The 13,493-nt window shown below is 43.0% G+C and overlaps 2 protein-coding genes across 2 annotated transcripts; both read left to right on the top strand.

The window, feature by feature from the left end:
• Positions 1 to 448: 448 nt before the first annotated feature.
• Positions 449 to 6,487, top strand: mbd3a (methyl-CpG binding domain protein 3a). The gene is made up of 7 exons (XM_053329749.1): positions 449 to 579; positions 1,910 to 2,075; positions 3,211 to 3,348; positions 3,512 to 3,602; positions 3,696 to 3,873; positions 5,145 to 5,300; positions 5,392 to 6,487. The coding sequence occupies exons 1-6, from the start codon at positions 566 to 568 to the stop codon at positions 5,293 to 5,295; spliced, it is 738 nt and encodes a 245-aa protein (XP_053185724.1). The 5' UTR covers positions 449 to 565; the 3' UTR covers positions 5,296 to 5,300; positions 5,392 to 6,487.
• A 2,227-nt stretch (positions 6,488 to 8,714) lies between these two features.
• Positions 8,715 to 12,646, top strand: LOC128369045 (RNA-binding protein MEX3B-like). The gene is made up of 3 exons (XM_053330000.1): positions 8,715 to 9,228; positions 11,053 to 11,294; positions 11,429 to 12,646. The coding sequence occupies exons 1-3, from the start codon at positions 8,748 to 8,750 to the stop codon at positions 12,644 to 12,646; spliced, it is 1,941 nt and encodes a 646-aa protein (XP_053185975.1). The 5' UTR covers positions 8,715 to 8,747.
• The last annotated feature ends 847 nt before the right edge of the window (positions 12,647 to 13,493 follow it).

Below are 13,493 nucleotides of genomic sequence, written 5' to 3'. Positions count from 1 at the left end.
ATATGTGTGTGGTATAAGTAAAACCACGCATTATGTAGACTGGCTCTTTGGTGGTATTATAAAATATGGATAGAGGAACCTTCAAGCAGCATTTTGACAAATTATCAAGTCCTGATGCAATTAACTAGTAAATTCAGCAGTTAAATTGATATTAGTGGAGTGAAAAGTAAAATATGTTTCCTTTTAAAATGTAGTGAAGCAAAGATTAACACACAATGGAAATATTCAAGTAAGGTTAAAAAAACTACCTAAAAGTGTAGCTGAACTGAAGCTGCTCTGCTGACATACTAATATCGCTGTGGACCCTTTGTAAATCTGGACTGGAGCGGTACTTCCGCACTAGTTCGCTGTACAGTACAGCGGATGGATTTACAACGCTCGTCACGCTGCGCGGCCGGCTGGCGGAGTGATCTGCGGCTGTAAAGGTCCTGACGGGGGACCTCTCGGGGATCGATAACAAACCAGACACGGTGGAAATTCATGAGCGCAATAATAGACAGCTCGCTGGCTTTTTTACATGTAATAAGCCAGAATTAAAGCCAAGCCAACCAACACAACGTGGACCATGGAAAGGAAAAGGTAGGACTCGATAATCTTACAGCCGTAGCAGTTGTTAAAATTAAAGTTTCTTTGCAGGAAACGCACGCATGAATACACGCGTTTTGCAGTTTGGGACTTCAGCAAATCAGCAGCTTTACGCTAATGTTGACTTTATAGCTACAGTCATAGGGGGTTTAGTTAAACGTAGACTACATGGAGCTTTGAGATTACCACGTAACTTGAAAAATAACAACTTTGAGCAACACTTTATCGGTACACTGATGTATTGACGCGTATCATCGCTGCTAGCTTGATTAGCTAGCTAAGTTTCATTGTTTACACACGCTTGACTTGCGGTGCGTCGGGCCCTTCTCAGTTAAACCAGAGCTGAGACACACTGGTGTTAAAACACACAGCTACAACACAGTTATCTTGTTAAAACCCTTAGAGGAAGAACATACCTCTTCTTGTGTAGCTCACAGCTGATTTATGTAACTGTGGGTCCGTGAGAGTTTCACTGAGAGGACAATGACAGACAGCCGGTCTGTTGGGTTGTAATCACGAAGCGGCATCAGTGAACTAAATCTGCCCTACAGCTCCTCCTGCACCCAGGAAACATCCACTAAGGTGTTCACACATCGTTTGGATGAGTTGACTTGTTGTTTGAAGACTGAGGGTGTGTGCAGGTGCCTGATTGACACCTCCCGACTCCCTGTCATTACACATGTCCGGGTGGGACAATTTAAGCGACACCCTTTGATCCTTTTCTATAGATTACATGCAGTTAGGTGACCTGAGGACTTCCAAAAAATGTCTAATTACATGTGACCCATCTATCAATTTCTCAGGTATTGGAGAGGTTAATCATGTGACTGATGTCCTTTTTTTCTCTCAAATTCACCTTATTGGCATTAATGTCACAACAAAAATATTGCCAAAGCGTCAAGAGTCAGTCAAACAAAGTAACATTAAGATTAACATATATTATTGTGTGTGTGTGTGTGTGTGTGTGTGTGTGTGTGTGTGTGTGTGTGTGTGTGTGTGTTTGTTTAGCTCATGCACTATCCCCCAGGTTGTGGTATGTTGATTCATATTGGGCAGCAAGGTGTGCCCTGTTTCCCTTGCTTCTCTGTTTCAACCTGACCTTTCAAACAGTAACCACATATTCTGTTTTCATTTGGTTGCCAATGTTTGACTGAACTCAGTCAGATCTGTATCTGCTTTCTATTTCTGACAGTAGAGAGATATTCTGTCAATTCATAATCTCTTTTTAGGCCCAGATAACATTATAATCTATTTTGGCTTTTAGTTTCTTATTTCCAGTGTTCCAGATAGTTCTCTTCACCTCTCTCTCTCCCTCTCTCTTTAGTTTACCTGTTAAGCGCTTCCTCAACAAGCCTCAGATAGTCCGTGGCATGGGCAGCGGTCTTCACACAGACATGAATTCCGGCCACTCCCGGCCTGGACGGTTGCTCCTGACCAAAGTGCAGCGCAGCAGGCACAAGTATCCCCATGACATCAACCATCAAATCAGGGTGAGACTAAGTTTGGTTTTGGTGTTCATGAGGCTGGTGGCTGCGGAGTGCTACTTGAAGGAATGAAAACTTTTTAATGACAATGTTGGTGAGCTATTCCAGTTATTGTGGGCAGTATAAAATCAGTTTACAGTGCCTATAAAAAGTACTATACTACATGTAACTAACACCCCCGTCTTGTTATTGTTTGACTACACTGAATGAATGAATGAATGAAACTGTGCTTTTTTGACACTGAGTAACAGAGCTACAGTTCTTGCTATGTATTAACCCTTCTAGTCAATATGTAGTATAGACACTTTAGGCAGTGATTACAGCCTCAGATCTATGTATGTGGGGCTGGTCTGTATCATTTTGTCCTTATTTAGCTTTGCACATCTGCTCAAATTCTATCAAGTAGCAACACATTTGGATTTATTGAGTTCTGCACTCTGACATGACCACTTAAGGATTATTTAATGGTATTGTTTAGTATTAGAAATGAGGCTAAATTGGTCAGTTAAGTCCCCCACTTAACTTTTGACAAACAGTAGCTGAGATGTCATGTGATGACTTTGTCATTTGCTCTCTACTATTAACTATTACAACTCATTCGCTATTCTCTTCATCACAAACACTTAGTTCACTACTGTGAGTGCTAAATTGAGATTTCTGCCATTTAGGATTTGTCATTGTGTCATCACATTGTGCGCTGACAGTTAGCAAGCACTGCTATACTACATATCAACCTAGAGTGGGAATTTTGAGGACGGCAGATGCAATAAACTCTATTCAGATACTCAAATAAAATGATAAAGTATCACTCTGTTGCAAATAACAAATGATTTTGGACACACTTAGTGTCGTGGAGGCCTGTAAGCTAATTCAGAGTTGCCAGAGGCTTCCTGATGTCTCTCTTGCTGTTAAACCTCCCTTCTAGATATTCATTAATGATTGTCTGTTGATTGTGCTCTAAGGATTATTCATTGCCTTGAAAATTTGACATAATTACAGCCTTTTAACTCCTGTTTCTCTTTATATTATCCACAACAATCATACAGTACTGTACAGTAACTTCTCACACTTTTAATTTTCTTAAAAGTTTTAATTATTTTAGTGCAGTAGAAAATCATGCTTTTGTCTCCTTTTTTTATAGGCCAAGCCTGACTTAAACACAACACTACCAGTTCGACAGACGGCATCCATCTTCAAGCAGCCAGTGACCAAGGTGACGAATCACCCCAACAACAAGGTGAAGGCAGATCCGCAGAAGGCTGTGGACCAACCAAAGCAGGTCAGTCAGGACAGAAAATAGGCACATTTCATGTTTTTCAACCCTGGTGTAATAATCATGTATTAGTATTAGTTGGATAATGATGTGCATAGTCAGTTTTAGAAAATTTGTGCTCAAAAAGTTTTCAAAGATCCTCTTCTTTGTGTTTTGCTTCAATCTGCAGCTGTTCTGGGAGAGGAAGCTAAGTGGGTTAAGTGCATTTGATATTGCAGAGGAGCTGGTGAAAACTATGGATCTTCCCAAAGGTTTACAGGGTGAGAATAATATAAATACAACAATCATTTATGATTGTAAAGTGAATATTTATTCAAGCTTGACCTGTGTCTCCCCTGTTTTTCCCTGCTCAGGTGTTGGTCCTGCATCTTCAGACAAAACGCTTCTGTCCGCCATTGCCAGTGCCCTGCACACCAGCCCAGCACCTGTCACTGGACAGCTTACAGCTGCAGTGGAGAAAAATCCTGGAGTTTGGCTCAACACAACACAGCCTCTCTGCAAGGCCTTTGTTGTGACTGATGATGATATCAGGTGAGACATTGAGACATGCACAGCTGCCTTCAGAGTTTCCTTACTGTATGGCAGTATCATGAATACAGTAGAAATCAACTATAGTATCAATTGAAGACATGTTTTGCTATTTATATGTTGCTGTGAAGCCAGAGTATTATAAATTAAAGGTGTGTCAAATGTGGTTCCAGAGTGTTAGAAAAGTGTAGTTCAACAGGGCACATATTTTTTAATGAATCATGTTGAAGTTACTAAACTACTGAAGATGTTGCTATTATAGATGGACATTAAGTGTACTGATGTTGCTGCTTAAGTAAAAAGCTTGAAATGTGCTGGAGTCAAATTAACTGACTCCTTAGAGGTTGCATGTATATTTTAGTTGGAGTTTAGTGAAGAGTCCCTGTTCTCTACATCTGATGACTTGCATGCATTTACAACAGTTATTTCAAGGTGCCTTGAAAGCAAACAATAGCCTCTACTTTACTTTTTATATCTCAGCTGCAGTCTTGAATACATGATGCACATGAGTCCTAACTTACTTTATAAATTGTGTTGCAGTGCTCTGCTGTGGTTTTCTAATGCTTCACCACTTGCAGTTGTATTCTTGTATAATATTTAAATGACTGTAGGGACACTTAAAAAACTCATTCAGTCATAAATATTTTGTATAATGTTTCATTTACTGTTGTTGCAGGAGATTGAGATTTCTAGGTTAATTAAGACAAACTGTTGTTCAGTGTGTGTTACTGCTCACAACATCTGATGATGTGTGATTATTATTATACTGTATTATTGATTAATGTGACAATAACTTGCTCAATTAATTTAGTGAATAAAACATCAGGGTTTTTCAGGGCTGCAGTCCAAAGCCCCAAATATTTAATTGACTTTAGTGGTAAGATGGGGAAAAGAAGCTCTTTGTCAATTCTTCATCAAATCAAGCATTTTAGCTTGAAAGAAATGACTCTAATAATCAACTAATGGTTGCAGCTCTATACTTAATAATGTTACTCTTATTTAACCATTCATTGTCTGTAGTTTGACTGACCAGAAGAACTTGTTGAGCTCAGTGAGTGAACAGAGCAGAGAATCACTAAAACCGCACAGGCTTAAATTTGTACTACATGCTGCTTCAAATTCACATGATGTATGATTTGTAATAACAAAGAGTAGTAGTAGTAGTAGTAGTAAAAACAAAGACTATGCAGGCCAGCTGAGCATGTTACAGTGCTTTACACATGACTCCTTTTCAACTCCTGAGCAATAAACTCTTTTTCCTCTGCGTCCTACAGGAAGCAGGAGGATCTGGTGCAGAAGGTGAGGCGGCGGCTCGAGGAAGCCCTTATGGCCGATATGTTGGCTCATATAGAGGACACTGCTGCCGACGCAGCAGCCAACAAAGTGGAGGAGAAGGTTGAGCAGGGGGAGAAGGAAGAATTATAGCCAAGGTACACACAAGTGCAGCTCAGAGGCCTGTATTGCTGACTTCATTTCTGTTGGTCAATTAATATATAACATGTCTCCTCTTGTCTCCCACAGGCTCGATCGACATCAGTATTGCTAGTTAACTCCTTTCATACTGAAGACTTGTTTTAATCGGCTTCATAAGATTTTTTCACACTTTTATTTGAAATTGACCATAAACACAGACATTCTGTAGATTTTGAAAACCTAAACAAAAACTGTTTTCTTGACATTGTGTTTTTTTTGTGTTGTTGTTAAACGTGACGGTTTAATCCTGAAAAGGTGCTTTCAGTTTCAGTTCAATTTTTTTTTTTTTTTTTACCTCTACTAATATATGGCAGTTGTGTATGGTGCTCTATACAATGCAGTGTTGTATGTTCAAGCTCAAGTTAAAAACACAAACCTGATGTATGTGAATGAGAAATTATGTATGTGAGTGTGTGTGTGTCTGTTTTTAATACCAGCTAATGCTGAGAAGTGTGTTTTTTTGTTTTTTTTCTTCCTACTGTTTGACGAGAACATGTTTCCTCTTTTATCTCCCTCTCTGGCACTGCAGGTAGTGTTTTATGCCCAGAAGCACAGAAAAGGTTGCAGTATGTTTACATGCACACAGTACTCTTGTGTCTGTGAATAATCAAACAAAGGTTTGATTAAAGGTGTAACAGTTCAAAGTAGTGTTTTTATTACAAAAACCTGAGTTTACATGGTTTTGAAGTTTAGGTCATGTTATCTTTTTTTTATTGACAAAAAAAATTGTCAGTATTGTTTTGCCAACTACATTTGATTGAAGACGTAACAGAAAAGGTTTATACCCTCAGAAAATATAAAAACATACAACGCTGATGTACCTCACTACCTGATGTACTGTACCTCATTACAAGATTCATTATTTGTCAAATAAATGCAGCTCTTTTTTCACTGGTGTTGTGTGTAGAGTTTTTGTCATTACTGCTGTTAGATTTATTATGTGAGATGCAAACGGTAACCTTTTTTTCAAGTCTGTCTTAAAACACACAGAATAGTCCATTCTTGTTCAGCTGAAACTAATACGAGGCTTCAGCAGTCATTGTGTTAAATCAAGTTGGCATATATTCCAAATTGACAGTCTTTTTCATATTAAATTATTTTCTTTGTCTTACTGTCCTTTAAAGCTGCAACAATGTATTGGTTGATTAACTATTAAATAATCAATTGCTTGGAGTCATTTTTAAAGAAAAGGTATCTTTGTTTCCAGTTTCTCAAATGTGAATTGTTCCTGACTTTTATGACTGAATATCCAGGACGATACAAGACATTTGAGGACATCATCTTAGGCTTTGAGAAATAATGTTCAGCATTTTCTGACATTTTATAGTCCAAACAACTAATCAGTTCATTGAAAAGATAATTGATAGATTAAGCAATGAAAATAATCCTTAATTGCAGCCCTTTAAGTGAAGCTGAGGGACTGTTGTATTAAAAAGAATCAGTGTGGATGAGAAATAATGACAGTGATCTTTAACTCTTTGGATGTACATACAGTTTGGGTATAAAAACATGCTCTTGATCAGATAGTAGGCATTGTGTTAAAGTCTGTAGATATCTTTTTTGTATTTGCTATGAGAACAACATATCACCCCACAAACGGTCTACTTATGCGTAATGATACTGTACAGTGAAATCACATTCCAACACCTTGCGTCTTTTCAGGAACATCCTTCCTCTATTAAACCTGAAAAAATGCGACCCGATCATTTAAATGAATTCTCAGTGGTTTTAATTCAATTATTTACACGGTTTTTAAATATACATAAAGCCCTCCCATGTATCTTTGTGTTGTTATTTCTAATAACCACACAGCCCGCATGTGACTCATGAGTTCAGTTGGAGCATCCTGAACGCCTTATTGGTAGCCATGATGAACACACCCAGCCATGTATGCAGCACGAGAAATGACATAAAAATAAAACAGATGCAGAAATAAATAATTAAAAACGTAAATAAATCATGAAAAAGGGGGACATAATTAAATTAATATATTTGATTGACTTTTTTACATTTCCATAAATCTTTTATTTACGCTATTTCTGTATTTCTACATGTATGCATTTCTGCTATTTATTCATCTCTGTGTTTTCTACTTTTATTCATTAATGCACTTCTACATTTATGTACGTATTATTCCTGTATGTGTGCATGTATTCATTTCTTTATGCCCATGCCATTGTTGTTGCGCTCCATGATTTTTTATTATTTTATTTTTACACAGATATTAGGTTTGCAATAAGACATAAAGGAAAAATAAAAATAAGCCCTTGCCCTGCAGACTGACAGACACAATAGCAGTGACAGCAGCGGTGGGTGCTCTCCCCTCTTTTTGCTGCATGTGGCCTTTGAACCCATTGTTGTGTCGCGGGTGACGTCAGGGCCGTGTGCGGGAGACGGAGCAGCGTGAGCTCGGCGAGACAAAGGCGGCGGACCTAGCGGGGTCAGGCAGCAGCACTGAGAGAGAGAGAGAGAGAGAGAGAGAAAGAGAGAGAGCGAGCAGCAGCCACTGTGTGTTTTTAACTTAAAAACAGAGGACTCTTCTCGTCTTTGGATTTCAGCTGTGGTCTCCTGACGGCGCGCAGCATGAAGAGCCAGTGAACCTCCAAGTAACATGCGTTGACTCTCCAGAAACAGAAGAAAGAAAAAAAAACAAGTGTCCTCTTTTCGCCTTTTTAAACGTTTTTCTCTCCTCCGCCCCCCACTTAGCCTGCTAGTTAGCTCACTAGCTCCTACTAGCGCTGCCTCCTTCTTCTCCTCCTCCTCCACCTCCTCCTCATCTTTTTCCCCACAAGAACTGGGCGGCACGCGAAGAGAGAAGACCTCGTCGACACAAAGGAGAGATAAAGTAAGTTTGTGTGGTTTCAGAGCTTGTTTAATTTTAAAAATCAACACGGCCACCCCTGAAGAGGAGCACCGGCTCCAGGGTCGGAGCTAGCTGCTAGCTGCTCCCAAACAAAGGGGTCGACAACGTGACTGAAAGCCGCCTGTTAGCTCGCTGAAGCTAACAACAGCGTTTATCACACTTTTCTTCCAGCCGGCAGTTTTTTACTAATTCAACCAGAGTGAGTGAAGTGAGTGCCGCTGGTGTGTTTGTTAGCTGTGGAGGGAGAGAGTGTGTTTTAGCGGTGTTTAAGAGCAGCGTTATCCCGACAAAACAAGCAGGCTGTCGGATGGTTTCAGATGTCAGACAAGAAGCAACAACAGACAAAGCAAAGCGCCCAAACCCTCACTGTTCATGTAGGATGTTGTTGATGAGTGATCCCTGCTCAGCTCCTCTCTTTTAATAATAAACAACCACCTCTAGTTTGTTTGATTTAACTCTGCTTTTTCTCTTTCAGAAGAGGGTGAGCCTCACTCCCAACAAACAGGCATCCGTGATCTGATGTGAGATCCACGGAGAGACTATGCCGAGCCCTTTATTCCACCCCGAGATTATGGACCACGACGTGGTGATCAGCAGCCAGCACAGCGGGGTCGGTCTGCCCCGAGAGACGGACCAGGAGTCCCGGGAAGAGGACCACCAAGAGGCGCTCCGCTTCGCCTTGGACCAGCTGTCACTCATGGCCCTGGAGAAGGCGGACTGTGTGGCGGACCCTTTGGACGGGACCCCGGCTCCGGGCTCCGAGGGTTGTAACGGTGTGAGTGGAGGCGGCTACGTGGATCTACAGATGCTGGAGCACCCCAGCGGATCCCGGGACTCGCCGACGTCTTGCTCTCCATCCCCAGAGTACTACGGCTCGGGCGGGTACCACATGGCCGGCTCGCACCCCATGCTCCACGGGGAACAAAGCTCCGTCCTCTGCAGCAGGAAAAGAAGCGTAAACATGACGGAGTGTGTGCCTGTCCCCAGCTCTGAACATGTGGCGGAGATAGTCGGGAGACAAGGTAAGAGAGCAGGGAGAGTGTGAGCGGGTTTATTTGTGTGTTTATGTTTTTTTGGCTGGCTCACAGAGGCAGCATGCAGCCTGGTGGTTCTTTGTTTGGGTGGCTGCTGCTCAACTTTCACAGCCTGCTGTTTGGTGCTCTGCTCCTCACTGTTTTTTAAAAAGGCAGCATAATGTGGGTTCCCCCTGAAAATAACACACATGCTGCATTTTCACCATCTTGATTTTATTTCTTTATCATAAACAGTGTTTAGACAAAGTGTGTTGGTTGAGTGGGAGGGAGGGGGAGGGGTGTTAGAGGGTCAGACAAAGCGGCAGATTGTCGGGAGTCTGGACATGTCTAGCAGCCTGCACCAAACAAAGGAAATGAACCGAAATATGTAGATTTCATGTCTCACATATGCAGAACGGCCACTTTAAGCCCTGAAGTCACTATCTTAAGTTACGTATATGTCAACAGTGGGTGATTATCGGCTGTGCGGGCCGGGGAGATTTTTAAGGCTGAAACGGGGCAGCAGGCGCACAAACACGGGACTGGGCGGTGATACGCCCTGCACCCAGCTCCGTCTGTCTGACTGCAGATGCTGGCGGATGTAACCGCTCCGTGTTACCCGTATCGTTTTGATTTCCCTCCACATTTCTATCATTTAACACTAAACGCCTCGCATGGACTCATGTTGTGGCTCCGCTCCGGTTGTCGCGGCCGTGGCAGCGTTTCACGGCATTGTTCCCTTTGTTTGAAAAAGCCATGCTTTCTGCTTCCCAGGATGACATCACACACCACGCGTCCTATTGGTCGCTGGGAGTGAAGCGTCCATATTTAAAGACACAGAGGCACTCAGTCGATGTTGCTGGAGCATCATGAGTTGACAACATGGGCAGTGCATCAGTCACTGACGAGTATATTTAAGCAGACATTGTTTTCCCACTTTGCTTCTTCTGGTGGGTTACTTTAAGATGGTCAGTCATTGTTATAAAAAACTGCCCTGATATTGATTGTAGGGTGTTTTTATTATGTTAGTGTATATATTAATATTTCAGATATACTACTACTTTCAGTTCAATATCAAACTCAGGTATATTATGACTCAACACACCAATATTATTCTTGTACATAATGTTACTATTGTTGTACTACCATTGTTTTTGTGCTTTTGCGGCTGCAGTAATGTACATTTTCCCCATCATTGGACTAACAAAGGAATATCTTTTTGTTTTTGAGGTTTAAAAACAGCTGTACATGATGGGCATGAGCAATGTTTTTATTAGCAGGGATAAACTGCATATTTAGAAATATCTGGAATGTGGTTTTGTTTGATTATATAGCACAAACACCTTTCCCATTAGTATGTTTATTCATCACATTTTTTGGTCGTTTCTGTCTGCATCAACTTGTATCTTTTGCATAAGTGTAAACAAATCAAAACACACTTTATTTAAATGAACAGTCAGTTGCCAGTTTATTTGATCCACCCAGCTAAAACTGATGCAGTCTAATAATGCAACCTCTCAGGGATAAATCCCACCCTCATGAAGGTTAGTAATGCCCAAGAGTTTCTAACCTTCTTATATCAATAAGGGTAAACTAAATATTAGAAACGCCATGATGACCATATAGTTTAATCTTTAACCTTTTTAATACAGTTAAAACAAAACAAATTTATTGCAGACAGTATTAGTTTTTGCTCAGTGTATCTAATAAACTGGTAGTGTTTTGTTTACTACTTTATGGCGTAATCAGACAGATGTGCTTGTGTGTATGGTTTTTTGGCAATTAGTTGATTATCTTACAAAACTGATGTCTGTCCGCTTCTACGTCTTCCAGGTTGTAAGATCAAGGCCTTGCGTGCCAAGACAAACACCTATATAAAGACTCCAGTGAGAGGCGAGGAACCAGTATTCATCGTGACTGGACGCAGGGAGGATGTGGAGATGGCCAAGCGTGAAATAGTGTCTGCGGCGGAGCATTTCTCTATGATCCGGGCATCCCGCTGCAAAGCTGGAGGACCCGGAACTGGAGGCTCTCTCCCTGGACCACCACACTTGCCCGGACAGACCACCATACAGGTGCTGAAACTGTAGCTCAGTCACCATGCCGCATTTCTTAGCATTAGTTTTATTTGTGTCATAAAACCACTGCTCAGTTTCTGTCATGGAAGTTTTTTCAGATGTTTAAAATGTTTCTCTCGTTGTCGATCCAGGTCAGAGTTCCCTACAGAGTCGTCGGTTTGGTTGTTGGACCAAAGGGAGCAACTATCAAGCGCATCCAGCAGCAGACTCACACCTACATTGTGACACCCAGTCGAGAGAAGGACCCAGTGTTTGAGGTGACTGGCATGCCTGAGAACGTGGACCGAGCAAGAGAGGAGATTGAGACCCACATCACCCTGCGAACTGGAACCTTTGTAGACCTGCAGGGAGACAACGACTTCCACACCAACGGCACTGACGTCAGTCTAGAAGGCCTGGGCGCCCTGAGCGGAGGGCTGGGGTCATCTCTGTGGTCCAGGGCTGCAAACCACCACTCTGCACCCCCTCCTCCTCCACCCTCCCCACCTCCTCCTATTCCCATGTCCATGCACCACTCCTCCGGCCGGAAGGTGTCCTCCTCAGTCGCCTATCACTCGCACAATGGCGGGATGAGCTCAGACAACTACAGCAACACCCGCAAGACCAACGAGGGAGGCAGCCCCACAAGCCCTTTTAGCACAGGCTCCAGCAGTGCTGGAGGAGGTTTCACTTTTGGGGGCGACTCCACCCCAGGGCTGCCCTCCTCAGATGAACTGGGCTTTGAGTTCAGTGCTTCCAACATCTGGGCACCTTTCGTTAATGGAGGAGCAGGCAACAAGACGGCTGGCTCCTCCCAGCAGCAGCCTCTACGTCGTAACAGCAGCGGCCTCAGTGGCGGCGCCATCACTCCACGATTGTCTCCAACCCTGCCTCAGGACACGGGCGTGGGCCCCCTGGATCATCCATTAGCCCGCCGTGCCCAGAGCGACCCCCTCAGCACTCTCTCCTGGCTACAGTCTGGCAGCGCGGGAGGTGGCTCCTTCTCCGGAGCATCCAGCTCCAGCTCTGGCGGCTCATCGACTGGCTACTCCTCCTGCTCGGCCTCCTCCCTGCCTGGAGGCTCGCCCACTGACTCAGAGGGGGGCAGCAGCGGAGTAGGTCTCAGCTCTGGGATGCTGAGCCGGCTGAAAGGCGGCCCCGGTCCCGGGGTTGCAGGTCTGGTCGGCGTTAGCCCCGGGGTCAACAGGGACTGCTTTGTGTGTTTCGAGAGCGAGGTGACAGCAGCCCTGGTGCCTTGTGGCCACAACCTGTTCTGCATGGAGTGCGCTGGGCAAATCTGCCAGTCAGCTGAGCCAGAGTGCCCCGTCTGCCACACCCCTACCACACAGTGCATCCGCATCTTCTCCTAATGGCAGGGGGAGGGGAGGGGGCATAATAAAGGGGGGGCAGGAAGAGTACTGGAGTGGGGCACCAGCTGTGTCAGCGGCGGCGATGGACAGATTCACACTAATAACCTTCACACACACATGATGGACCATAATAAATGCATTAATAGAGATGATGATACTATACGGATGTTGATTTATTGCTGATAACTGTCAAGATTAATAATAATAATAATAATAATAATAATGACAATGACTTATTTTCAGAGTGAAGTTAATTGAAACTGGTCTGCAGACAGTTGGGGCTCAGTCAGTCTTTCGGTGGTGAACTTATGGAAGGAAACTAGTGTCTTATCTCTCTTCAGGCCTTCATTTTGTCCCGGAGCAGCCCGCTCAGCTCGACACCGTTCGGGCTGCCGGCTGTCGCTCTGTCTCGACATTTCTTCATTCTGGCTTATTCAGATCTCTGCCTGCTTTCTCTCTCACAGCCTTTCCTTTTGACACTTTTGTACTTAACAGATATTTTTCGATGAAGCTGTCAATGAGGCCTGCACTTTTCTACTCCTTATTTTAACGTTCTTGACAGGACGCAAACTGTTCCAACAATCCCTCGCTTTCTCTCCTCTGCTCTCACTCATGCTGTTGTTGGTGACGTTAAGTGGCGGGGGGGTTGCTATTTTCCTTAAGCTTGGAACTTTTTTAAAGGTCGGCATGTGGTCAGGCACCTAGCAGAACAATACACCCAAGGGACTTCTTAAGGATGAATTTCAGTTTCTTGTTGCCACATAATAGACATTAGCCATCAGTAATGCCAAATGAATGCTATTAATAGAAGCAAACGTGATCAAATTCAATAACATGGATTTGGATG

Source organism: Scomber japonicus, chromosome 12, assembly GCF_027409825.1.
Source record: "Scomber japonicus isolate fScoJap1 chromosome 12, fScoJap1.pri, whole genome shotgun sequence".
In the NCBI taxonomy this organism is placed as follows: domain Eukaryota; kingdom Metazoa; phylum Chordata; class Actinopteri; order Scombriformes; family Scombridae; genus Scomber; species Scomber japonicus.
Note: the sequence above shows the minus strand (reverse complement) of the source record. Positions and strands in the feature narration are given on the sequence as shown.

Excerpts from the sequence above, each read along its gene's own strand:
- mbd3a (XM_053329749.1), top strand. Across the intron at positions 3,603-3,695 it reads TCTTCCCAAAGGTTTACAGG|GTGTTGGTCCTGCATCTTCA; the intron begins GTGAGAATAATA and ends TTCCCTGCTCAG. Across the intron at positions 3,874-5,144 it reads GTGACTGATGATGATATCAG|GAAGCAGGAGGATCTGGTGC; the intron begins GTGAGACATTGA and ends TGCGTCCTACAG.
- LOC128369045 (XM_053330000.1), top strand. The coding sequence starts at position 8,748 with ATGCCGAGCCCTTTATTCCACCCCGAGATTATGGACCACGACGTGGTG. Across the intron at positions 9,229-11,052 it reads GGAGATAGTCGGGAGACAAG|GTTGTAAGATCAAGGCCTTG; the intron begins GTAAGAGAGCAG and ends TACGTCTTCCAG. Across the intron at positions 11,295-11,428 it reads CCGGACAGACCACCATACAG|GTCAGAGTTCCCTACAGAGT; the intron begins GTGCTGAAACTG and ends TTGTCGATCCAG.